Here is a 12,291-nt window from a genome sequence, read left to right on the forward strand (position 1 = left end):
CTCTGCCGGTACAGACCAATCAGAAACGGAATTACCTTGAAAGGCAGTTGGCGTGGGCGGGGACAAGCGTACGACCACTTCCGGTCCTCGGAGAAGCCGCTCCGGGTGGAACTGTTTCCCTGAGAATGTGTGTGTCTGTGGGAGGGGAAGGGTTTGTCGCGGCACCGGGATAGGGAGGAAGGAAGGCATTGACCTGGGGAAGGTAGAGGGGCAGCCGGGCCTAGGGGAGGCTGATCGCCTATCGGTCACTGCACGGAGGACACCATTTACCTTGTGAGCGTTAACTGGCCCTTTAATTCGGTTTAAAAGACTGACCAACATTTACATAGCGCCTTTCACATCTTTAGGGCGTGTTGTAGCCAAAGCCGTGTAGACACTGTCATGATGTGGGAACCTTGCAGGCAATTTGAGTTCAGCACGATCCCACAAACAGCACTGTGACACTGATACTCATGTGCACCGCCATATATTAGTTGCCCAGAGCCAGCAACACGAGAGAAAACCCCCTGTCCTTTGTACAAGTCACTGTGGGTTTCTGCTTATCCACCTGAGGGGGTTAGGTGAGGCTTTAATTGAATATCTCACTTAAAACGTACCATTTCTAATCGTGTAGGACTCTCTCAAACCAGTAATTGTGTGCCCCCCTGGGTTTTAATGTTCCTTTTTAACCTGGAGTGGGGTTTGCACCCACGACATACCCATTTAGAAACGTCAGGACTGTCATTGAGCCTCAAATGTGTGCTCCAATCTGGCGTACTTCATGGGCTACGAATCCAGCATGTACATAGTGAAAGGCTTTTTAAAGTAAATTTAAAACTTGTTTGACAATGCAACTATCTTCCACTTTCAGTACCAAGTTTGTTTTAAATAACTTGATCAGTCTGGATGTTAGTATTTTTGACGGTAGGTCCATAATTCAGTCAAAAGGCTCACACCCAAAACAAGGATCACCTTTTCCAGATGTGAATTGATTATTGAAACCGTATCATTTTACTTCAAGTTTTCCAGCACCTGTGGATTTATCTTTTCCTTTTTATTGTCTTTGTCCGTTTGTATTTATTGTTGATAGGCTGCACGCATTCATAAAAACAAGGGAAGGCAAAGTGTATAGTTTACCAGGATGAACCGGGCAAAGGCAGTGGCAATCCGGCGCCCCAGCAGTGCCAAACCTAGTGGTGAGTGAGGCATCTTATGTAGATTTATTTTCTTTTGCCAAACGTTTGCTCTTTAGTGTAACTATTACCAAATTCAGAAAAGAGCTGTCTGGAAGCAGGTAATAGTCATTTTCACTTTTATCTTTCCCATAATTAATCCCTAATTACTACATTTAATGATCTCAGACTAAGCCCCACTCTCCGCAATTGGATCCTCAGTTGCTTGACGCACAAGCCACAAACAGTGAAGATTGGGGGACAATATTTCATCCTTACGAACACTCAACACTGGAGCCCCCCAGGGGGTGCTGTACTCACTGTATACCCATAACTGCATCGCCAAATATCAGACTAATGCCATTTACAAGTTCGCTGATGGCACCACCATAGTTGGCCGAATCTCAGATGGCGATGAAATAGACTACAGACCTGGAAAAATGGTGCACTGAGAACAACCTAGCTCTCAATACCAGCAAAACCAAGGAACTCATTATTGACTTTCAGTGGGATGTTAAGCATGCCCTCTTACACACCAGCAGCACAGAGGTGGAACGAGTGGAGAGTGTCAAGTTCCTGGGAGTGGTCATCAACAATAAGCATTCTTGGACTCTTCATGTGGGTGCACTGGTTACAAGGGCCCAACAACATGTCTTCTTCCTCAGGCAGCTGAGAAACGTTGGCATGATGGTGAATACCCTTGCCAACTTTTATAGGTGTGCCATAAAGAGCATTCTGTCTGTATGTATCACTACCTGGTATGGCAACTGTACCATTCAAGATTGGAGACGGTTACAGACAGTGGTGAACTCAGTCCAGATGATCACAAAGGCCAACCTCCCATCTATAGAATCCATCTACCAGGCCCACTGTCAAGGAAAGGCTGCCAGCATTGTCAAAGATCCATGCCATCCTGGCAATGTTTTTCTACCACCTCGACCACTGGGGAGAAGATACAGAAGCCTGAACACATGCACCAGCAGGTTTTGAAACAGTTTCTACCCTACTGTTGTTATAATACTGAATGAACTCACAAATTCTTAGCATTTGCCTGTACCTGTGTTTTTGTTTTGCTGCTGTTTACCAATTATTATCAATGCTATTTAACTCTGTGATCTGCCTGCATTGCTCCCAAGGCAAAGCTTTTCACTCTGCCTTGGTAATGTGACAATCAATTCAATTCAATTCCCTTAAAACTTGAACAGGGATTTTGAGAGGGCCAGTTTTCAAACTTTACAATGAACTGCGGTGAGAGATAGGGCAGCATTAATGCCATGGATGTGTGAATATTTGGTGTTACACTGTACATCTCTATGACTTCATTTGGAACTGTACCCCGAAGATTGGTACAAGAGGAGGCTATTCAGCTACTTGAACCTGTATTGCCATTCGTATAGCTTGTGGCTGGTCTTAATTCCATCTCCCAGCCTTTGTTCTGTAGCCCTGAATGCTCTTCCCTTAAAAAAAAGATCAGTTTCACTTTTGAGAGATTTTGCAGAAAGATGAGATACTCCATCTGTTTCCTAGGCTGGTTGAAAGGACAACATAGCAGGAAGACTCCTCTAAATTTAGTAAAAACATCATTAACATGTATGAGATCTCTGTTATCATTTTTGATGTTCAATTTTAGATTTGAAGAGATTATCCTTACTGGAATTCACTTTAAGGTTAATAGATGGAAAGACCACTCTGCAACCGCTTTCCATATGTAACACCACCTGTCTCTGTTTCTCTTGTATTTTTAAAATTTATGTTAGGACATCCGCCCCCTGGGGACTTTATAGCACTGGGTTCGAAGAACCAGGCTTCCGATGCCAAGGCGTCAGGAACACTGCTGAAGCCAGCGCAGACAGGATTACAGTCTGATAGGAAACGTGAGGGCTCGTCGGCCATGGCCTCTGCGTCTGGCCTCTCAAAACGCCCGAAGATCTCTTCCACTCCACCATTGAGTGCGCTTGGACGCCTGGCAGAGGCTGCAGTCGCAGAGAAACGGGCCATATCGCCTTCTATTAAAGAGCCATCTGTCGTACCAATTGAAGGCAAGTGTTGGCTGCAGGGTATCGAGTGATGCGCACCTTGCTGCATGATCTAATACCTGAGATTAAGAATAGCACACTCTCTTGCTTTTCGGAGCATTTTCACTGTGTTGACATCAAATTCATTGCATGTTTTGTAACTCTGAGTCATTACTTCCCAAAATTAAAAAAAAACACAATTAGTATAAGAATAACAGTCATAGAATTCAAGAGAATATGGACAGATGAGCAACAGATTAAATGTTTGTGTCATGAAATGTGAAATAATAGATTTTGCTGGGGCAAATGAGGAAAAGAACTATAAAGTAAGCTTTTAAAGGAGATGCAGGATCAGACCTACTTGGAGTATTGGCGCAGAAATCTGTGAAAATAGCAGGGGAAATAGATGATTAGATTAGATTAGATTACTTACAGTGTGGAATCAGGCCTTTCAGCCCAACAAGTCCACACTGACCCTCCAAAGAGCAACCCACCCAGACTCATTCCCCTACGTTTACCCCTTCACCTAACACTACGGGCAATTTAGCATGGCCAATTCACCTGAACTGCACATGTCAGGACTGTGGGAGGAAACCGGAGCACCCAGAGGAAACCCATACAGACACAGGGAGAATGTGCAAACTCCACACAGACAGTTGCCTGAGGCGGGAATTGAACCTGGGTCTCTGGTGCTGTGAGGCAGCAGTGCCAACCACTGTGCCACCCATAACGTGGTGATAAAGGGATATGGACATAGAGATGTAGACACCAAAGCAGGGATATTATGATGAATCTTTTTTTAAGATGTTGGTTTGGCCTCAACATCAGTCTTGTTAAAGATCCTCAGCACTACATTTTAAGAATATAATGAATAAAAGAAAAATGTTGAGTCGTGCAAACCTAAGTGTGCGTGCTCACCCTGGGAGACAACGAGGTTATTTGGGAAGTCAGTGAAAGAGGGGACAATGGAGCCCAGTTAGTTTCCTGAGCCTGATTAACATAGTTTCTAGACAATTTTGGTTATAAACACTGCCTTGATTTGATTAAAGCCAAGCTCTCTATTGTTTTTGAATAGGAATGGCGATACCAAAAATTCTGCATTTTAAAACCCTGTTTATTTGTTAGCTGTATAATTTTTTTCAAATAATAGAAATACCTTACTTTGTTAAGCAAAAACTCTGAACATTGAGCACTGATATAGTTTTATCTCCATCTCCACTTGACTGTTTGTTGTTTGAAGTATTGTATGTTTGATGAATGCTCTACGTGGCATTTTGGACACCTGCATTTGACTGTTGAAGACTATTAACAGGACAGGGAGTGTTTGGAAAGACAAACAGCATTCTACTCTGTGCTCATTCCACTCACACCAATCTGAGCTATGCAGATAGGTTCTTGATTTTAAATTACTCTACGCTGATTTGTCCATGAATCAGGCAGCAATCTAGTGATTATTACCTTGGACAATCTTTATTTGAGTGAAGTAATTATTCACTCCTAAGTGTTCAAAACTTTCAGTAAAATATCCTTCCTACACCCACCAATGTTGGTGATACCAGTGTGGACAATAATGACTGGATCTCTCCTGTCCTTCTCAAAATTCCTCTTCAGTCTTGAGATGTCCTTAACCCTTGCACTAGATATGCAACACTGCCATCAGGACTCCCATTTGCAGCTGATCAAGATCCCTGACCCTTGATTAAGACCAATCCCAAAAAGGAGTGCTCTAAATATCTCTTCCTGCACATGTAAAAATGTACATAATATATATAACAGTACACCACAGTACTGGCCCTTTGGCCCTTGATGTTGTGCCGACCTTTTATCCCACGCTAAGATCAAACTAACTGACATACCCTTCATTGTACTATCATCCATGTGCCTATCCAAGAGCCACTTAAATGTCCCTAATGTATCTGTGACCCTCCTACCACCTCTTGCAATGCATTCCATACTGTCACCACCCTCTGTGTAAAGAACCTACGTCTGACATCGCCCCAAAACCTTCCTCCAGTCACCTTAAAATTGTGCCCCCTCGTGATAGCCATTTCCATCCTGGAAAAATGTCTCTGACTATCTATCTGTGCCTCTCATCATCTCGGTCACCTGTCACCCTTCATCACTCCAATGAGAAAAGCCTTAGCTCCCCCAACCTTTCTTCATAGAACATGCCCTCCATTTCAGGCAGCATCCTGGTAAATATCCACTGCACCCTCTCTAAAACTTCCACATCTTTTCTATAATGAGGCGACCAGAACTAAACACAATATTTTAAGTGTGGTCTAACCAGGGCTTTATAGAGCTCCAGCATACCATCGCAGCTCTTAAACTCAATCCCCCTACTAATGAAAACCAACGTACCATAGGCCTTCTTAACAAACCTATCAACTTGGTTGGCAACTTTGATGGATCTATGGACATGGACCCCAAGATCCTGCTGTTCCTCCACACTGCCAAGAATCCTGCCTTTAACCTTGTATTCAAAGTTGACCTTCCAAAATGAATTACTTTACACTTTTCCAGGGCGAACTCCATCTGCCGCTTATCAGCCCAGTTCTGCATCTTGTCAATGTTCCGTTGCAACCTACAACAGCCCTCCACGCAATCCACCACTCCACCAACCTTCGTGTCATCAGCAAACTTACTAACCCACCCTTCCACTTGCTCATCCAAGTCATTTATAAAAATCATAAAGTGGAGAGGTCCCAGAACAGAGGGAGCAGGAGTCCTTTGATCCTGTTTTGGAAACACCTGTCTCAAATATATTTCCAATTAGATTCTAATAGATAACAGAGTGAAACTTACTAGGAGGTAATTGACAAGAAATTAAAAATTAGTTTCAACGCATCGTAGTGCAGTACGGAGATCCTGAACTTCACAAGAAACCTTGTAAACACACAGAACGTATGTAATGTCGTGATCCTTTTCAGACATGGAACTGTTCATCAGAATAGCTTTGTGTACATCCCCTTGTCTCTAACATACCATTCGAATACAAGAGATCACATAAGAGGGGGCAGCACAGTGGCTCAGTGGTTAGCACTGTTGCCTCACAGCACCTGGGTTGGGTTCCAGCCTCAGGTGACTATCTGTGTGGAGTTTGCGTGTTCTCCTCGTGTCTGTGTGGATTTCCTCCGGGTGCTCCGGTTTCCTTCCACAGTCCTAAGATGTGCAGGTCAGGTGAATTGGCCACGTTAAATTGTTCAAAGTGTTCAGTGATGTATAGGTTAGGCGCATTAGCTAGGGGTAAAATGTAGAGTAATAGGGGAATGAGTCTGGGTGGGTTACTCTTTGGAGGGTCAGTGTGGACTTGTTGGCTCAAATGTCCTGTTTCCACACTGTAGGAATTCTATAATTCGTGCAAAGGTACAGGATTGGAAAAGTTTTAAATACCAACAAAAGGTACCAAAAAAGAGGTAGAAAATAAAGTTTGAGGATAAACCTGCAAGCAATGTTACGGTGAATGGCAAGAACTTCTTTTAAAAAATAAAAAGGAAGAGAGAGGCTAAAGTTAGCATAGGCTGCTAAAAGAATAAGGCTGGGGAAAGAATAATGGGGAACAGGAAATGGAGACGAGTTGAGAAAGTTTGAGATTGCAATGTAGTGATCCATTCAGATGAACAAATCAACAGTAAACGTTATGATTTACTGTTTGAGTCACATGCGATTTATCTACTCAGTTACATAATTTATAAACTTAAAGTCCTTTGTGGGACAAGTTTTATTTTTGATTGCTGTATATCTTATGCTGGGTGCCCATGAGAACAGCAGTACTCACACTAAAGAATTACAGATTCTGATATTAATTGCAGAATTTGAGCAATGATTTCCTTGTTCAGTAGACTTGCTTAACCTTTGAGCGAGCCTGGGCTGCATATCTTCCAAATATGAATGAAAGACATCCATCTTTTGTCATAAGGTTTGATTCTAGATTTTTCAAATACTGTTTGTATCAGAAGAGTGAGTGATTTGATTTTTCTTTACTGCAGTTCCCCCAGCGTCGTTACTGGATGAAATAGAGGCGGCAGAGTTGGAAGGAAATGATGATTGCATTGAGGGACTGCTGTGTGGAGCAGTTAAACAGATGAAACTCAACCGAGTGAAGCCAGACACTACACTATTTCTGAGTCTTATGTACTTGGCCAAAATCAAACCCAACATCTTTGCAACAGAGGGCGTAATTGAGGTGAGGTGTTGCAAGTTGAGAGAGGAACCTCCACCTAGTTCACATTCAGCTATTTACTAATTAACCTGTTCAGGGAAGTTATTCCACAATTGTGGAGCAGGTGTAATTTGAACCTGGGCTTCCTGGCTCAGAAATAAGGACACTACTACTGCACCACAAAAGCCCCCGAGTTCACATTCAGCCATCCTGATGGTTAACTGATACAGTAATAATTGTTGATTTTTAATAATAGTTATAGCAAGCGACTTCCAGCAGTTTATGTAAAAGGTGAGAAAACTCCATTGGTGGTGAGCTTTGGGAATCATCAATTTTAAATTTACGTGTTCCTCCTAAACATGCAACACATTTCTCATGTTATGTTACAAATATTTGTATACTGTATCCCAAAAATACATTATTTCCTTAAAGGAAATATAATTTGCATTTGAATTAATACCAAATGCTCAAGCATTTCTCTAGGGAACCTTTTCAATAAGGTGACTACTAATTTGCCAAATTATTGGTTCTGTAGATTGGTTTTGAATTGAACCTTTTCATAAGTGCAGGCCATATGGTTTGGTTCTACCATTTTGATTAAGGAGGAAAAATTTGATCCTGACTGAAATTATCGAGTTCCCTTTTATGACAAGGTGCATTTCATGTTATGGCGCAGGGAAATGTTCACACTGAAGATCTGGCTTATAAGCACATGGTAAATCAAATCTGGCAGTTTCCTGATTTGTATGGCATATATTGGTGGGTGCAATGGACCAGAGAGTCATCCTGGATTGTTTTCAATATAAGGATCGATGCTTTTAGGGAAAGTAATCAACTTCATGAGAGAAGGAGAATATCTGGTGGCTAAGTATAATAAGATAGGGTGAGAGGAAGCTCTTGAGCATAAACAACTGCATAGACCTATTGAACTGAAGGACCTGTGTCTGTCTAAATTTTATGCTCAAGCTCATTCCTTCTTCAGAAAAGTGGAGGCATAAAAAGAAAGTTGGAAGGAGAAGCGGCATTATCTGTGATAACGTGCTACTTTATGTCCCTGTTTGCATTAGGCCTTGTGCAGTCTGCTTCGACGTGATGCCTCCATTAATTTCAAAGCCAAAGGAAATAGTTTGGTGTCTGTGCTTGCGTGTAATCTTCTCATGGCAGCCTATGAGGAGGATGAGAACTGGCCTGAAATCTTTGTCAAGGTATGGCTAAAGACAGTGAATTTTACATTGGCAATGATGTTGGGCACGTTATACGTTAGAAGTTAAATGTGTTTCGACAAAGTGTACACTTTCTCTGAGAGTTTTATCTCATCCAAACACATACCATAAAATTCAACCATCACTTGGCTGATTCTGCTTTATGTACACATCTGAATACATGCTGAGCTTGAAGGTTCATTTCCAGACATTTCGTCACCCTACTAGGCAACATCTTCAGTGGGCCTCTGGTGAAGCACTGCTGAACATTCCTGCTTTCTATTTATATGTTTGGGTTTCTTTTGGTTGGTGATGTAATTTCCTGTGGTGAAGTCACTTCCTGTTTCTTTTCTCAGGGGGTGGTAGTTGGGGTCTAACACCTCTTTAGAAAAGGAACAGGAAGTGACTTCACAGGAAATGACGTCACCAAACTAAAGAAACCCAAACATATAAATACAAAGCAGTAATTTTCATCAGTGCTTCGCCTGAGGTCCTCTCAAGATGTTACCTAGTAGGGTGACGAAATGTCTGGAAATGAACCTTCAAGCTCAGCGAGCAAACCGACATCCAAAACTTCAACCTGAGCTACAAATCTTCTCTAAACTCACTAATATTTGAATACAATTAACTAATTGGATTTCGACACCTGTTTGCTTTCTTTTACCTTTAACTTCTAGATATTTAACATTCTATTAACAGAATTGGATGCTAATAGATTCCTCTCTCTTAATACACACCTATTCATAAGATAATGTTTAGAATGATAGTGCATCATATTGCATTATTATAAATCTCTCAATGCTATACTCCACCCCTACTTGAAAACAACAATTCTGTAAGACTACAACATGAATATTTATTTGCCCTCTCAATTCGTTACAACATACCATAATTGTTAGAACAGTGCTCCTGTTTGAGTGCATCCAACAATTTTTTGAAAAACATTTCTTGTTGCAATGCAATCCATTAGCTGATTTGCAGTAACCCATTTTATTCTTAAAAGTACATTTCTTTCTAAGATCTCTTTTATACTTGCGAGATCTGAGTGTACACTATTTCTAAACTTGACTTGTTTAATGTCTTATTTGGCTTCAGCACTTCTCTGACAGTATCATATTTCAATGTGTTGCTTCATTCTAATACATCATAGCACACATCCAGTCCAGTTTGTTTGCATACCTAGTTTAATTGTCCAGTTAAACATCTTTACCTGGGTATACTTTGTCCTCAGTTGTAGAGACTTCTTTTGTGTGATCTAGTCTAATCTAGCACGATCCTATTAATGTTCTGAGTAGACTGTTGATTTAGAGTTGTTCTTATCTTGATCTGTCTAATATTCAATGCTATATATTTGAAAGCTCCTGAAGCCTGATTTCCAAATTTATAATCTGCCTTAAGCCCAATAATGACAATGCTTCCAAATTCCCAACTGTCACCCCACAAAATGTCAGCTACAGGCATTGTAAATATGCCTGAAAGTTTCCGTATCAATGGTCTATCCAAGGCTACTTCCTTAGAATTTTTGAACTTGTTTAGTGGCAGTTTCCACACCTGTTACTATGGCTTGAGCAGCTTCTACTTAATGAGTAGAGACAGATGCAACGTATTCCTTTAACCCCTCAGCTATGCTCTCCACTCCCATGTGTAAATCATCATTTAGTTCCTAATTGGCCATATTCATTCTTCCACCACTCCTTTGCTATATCTATAAATGGGATTCCCTGTTATATTGGCTGTCAGTCTTTTCTAATGATTCCTCGAATGTGCTTTTTCACCTCCCCTCTGAACTGTCTGCATTCCTCTTGTTTCTCAACTATGCTTTCTACTACCATACACCTGTCATAAGCAAACTTGCCTTCTTTAATTTCTATTTTCTTTGTCATCTGGAGAGCTCTAGATTTGTTCCCTTCTGAGCGAATATATGTTCACCGAACCTGAAAGATATCTTCCTTGAAGATAGCCAATTGCTTATTTGAAGTTTTCTCACCAATGTGTTTGGCTGTATCCAGCCCAGCTCCATTCTTGCCCCTTTAAATCAGCTCTCTGTCCGTTGATTATTCTTACTCTGGATTTACAGTTGCCATTCTCCACCAACGTAATATACCTCAGGAATCAATGGTCTCAATTTGATCTTCAAAACTGATCTGTCCCTCAGACAAACTGTTCATTGCAAACAGTTGATTCTCATAGTTGTATAATATTTGGATATGAAAAGTATTTGTTTTCGTTCATTTTCTATAACTTTAGACTCTGCAAGTTTGTAATCCATACCAAGCAACTTTAAAACATGTACCCAAAAAATCTGATCCCCATGCTGTGCAATTATCAATTTTCCATCTTTGTAATACCTTCCCTGGATCTCTCTATTCTGTAAGCCCCTGTCTTATTATAAACCATATCTCTCTGGTTTGAGATGGTTTATGATACCAAATGTCTACCAAAAACAAACTGATATGAACTGTAGCCTCCTACTATCTGCAGTGAATTCTTAGCATCGCCAATCTATGCCAGTGAAACCAATAACTTGTAGTTTAACTAATTTGCCAAAATATTATGAACCATTTCATCTCTTACTATATTTGTTCTTTCATACACCTCATTGCTAACACAATGTGCTGATGCTGTATTCATAACCGTTATGTTCATATTTGTATATGTCTCTAAATTCATTTATAAGTACCTCTTCTTCCAACTCATCCACTATCCGTTTCTCTTTACCATGTGTTACTGTTAACTGACAAAGACTGATAGTCAAACCTATGAATTGTGAAAACCAGAAGGTTTATTCCAGAGCCGCTGCCTTGTTGAAATCTCTCACCAAAGACAAACTTACTGTAGCCCATGACTGTATCCTTTGCTATTTCTTATAAACTTCATATCTATCACATTTCTCTTCTATAAGCTTACTATGTTCCTCAGCCCTTATTCCTACGTCCTTTATTAAAATTGTCATCTGTCTCCTAAATTTCTGCTTCCTGATATCAGTAGCATTTCTTTAAAAACCTAAGATTCTGCAACCAAGACATCTGTCACTGGCTTGAAACTTCTTGTGATCTTTTGATCGATACCTCCTTCTTCTAAGTCAGAATCTTCCATTTAATGTTGAGTTTCAAATATTCTATTGTGCCACTTGGGTTTGTGCAAGATGTAAAGGCCCTTTGAATCACAGTTGAAAAATGACTATTCTCCTGCTGTAAATGCTAAATTCTCTTCACTTCTCAAAATTGCCTCAAGCATTTTTGTCCTCCATTTCTTTTAATTACCATTTTCCTTTCATGAGGTTCCCTGCAACCTGTATCTAGATGGTCTTGCCAGTCTTTACACATTGTGTCCTCAATTTGTTGTATAGCCTGTTACACCTCAGATTCTGCTAAAAAGGAATGTTCTTTAAGGAATTTTTTAATGCTTTCAATATTATGTTCCAGTAAGCAGCTATGACACTGGCATTTACCCGATGATGTGGAAAATTGTCCAGGTATGTCCTCTGCACAAAAAGGACAAATCCAACTCACCCAGTTACCACCCCATCAGTCTACTCTTGATCATCAGCAAAGTGAGGAAGGTCCCATCAACAGTGCTATCAAGCAGTGCCTGCTCAGTCATGCCCAGCTTGGGTTCTGCCAGGGCCACTCAGCTCCTGGCCTCATTACAGCCTTAGTTCAAACATGGACAAAAGAGCTGAATTCCAAACATGTGGGGAGAGTAACATACCTTGACATTGAGGCTGTGTTTGACTAAGTGTGGCATCAAGGAGCTGTTGC

The 12,291-nt window shown here is 40.9% G+C and overlaps 1 protein-coding gene across 2 annotated transcripts in view; it reads left to right on the forward strand.

Annotated features, from left to right (window-relative positions):
• The first annotated feature begins 158 nt into the window (after positions 1 to 158).
• The window catches only part of ints1 (integrator complex subunit 1), a 117,446-nt gene continuing 105,313 nt past the window's right edge, over positions 159 to 12,291 (forward strand). Inside the window, exons 1-5 of one of the 2 annotated variants that reach the window (XM_072559248.1) lie at positions 159 to 273; positions 1,070 to 1,175; positions 2,909 to 3,190; positions 7,156 to 7,352; positions 8,396 to 8,533. In XM_072559248.1, coding sequence (XP_072415349.1) covers positions 1,121 to 1,175; positions 2,909 to 3,190; positions 7,156 to 7,352; positions 8,396 to 8,533 — 672 coding nt within the window. In that variant the 5' untranslated portion in view covers positions 159 to 273; positions 1,070 to 1,120. Of the gene's footprint in view, positions 274 to 296; positions 561 to 1,069; positions 1,176 to 2,908; positions 3,191 to 7,155; positions 7,353 to 8,395; positions 8,534 to 12,291 lie in introns of those variants that run through there. The other variant, XM_072559249.1, reaches the window with a different exon arrangement.

Source organism: Chiloscyllium punctatum, chromosome 40, assembly GCF_047496795.1.
Source record: "Chiloscyllium punctatum isolate Juve2018m chromosome 40, sChiPun1.3, whole genome shotgun sequence".
In the NCBI taxonomy this organism is placed as follows: domain Eukaryota; kingdom Metazoa; phylum Chordata; class Chondrichthyes; order Orectolobiformes; family Hemiscylliidae; genus Chiloscyllium; species Chiloscyllium punctatum.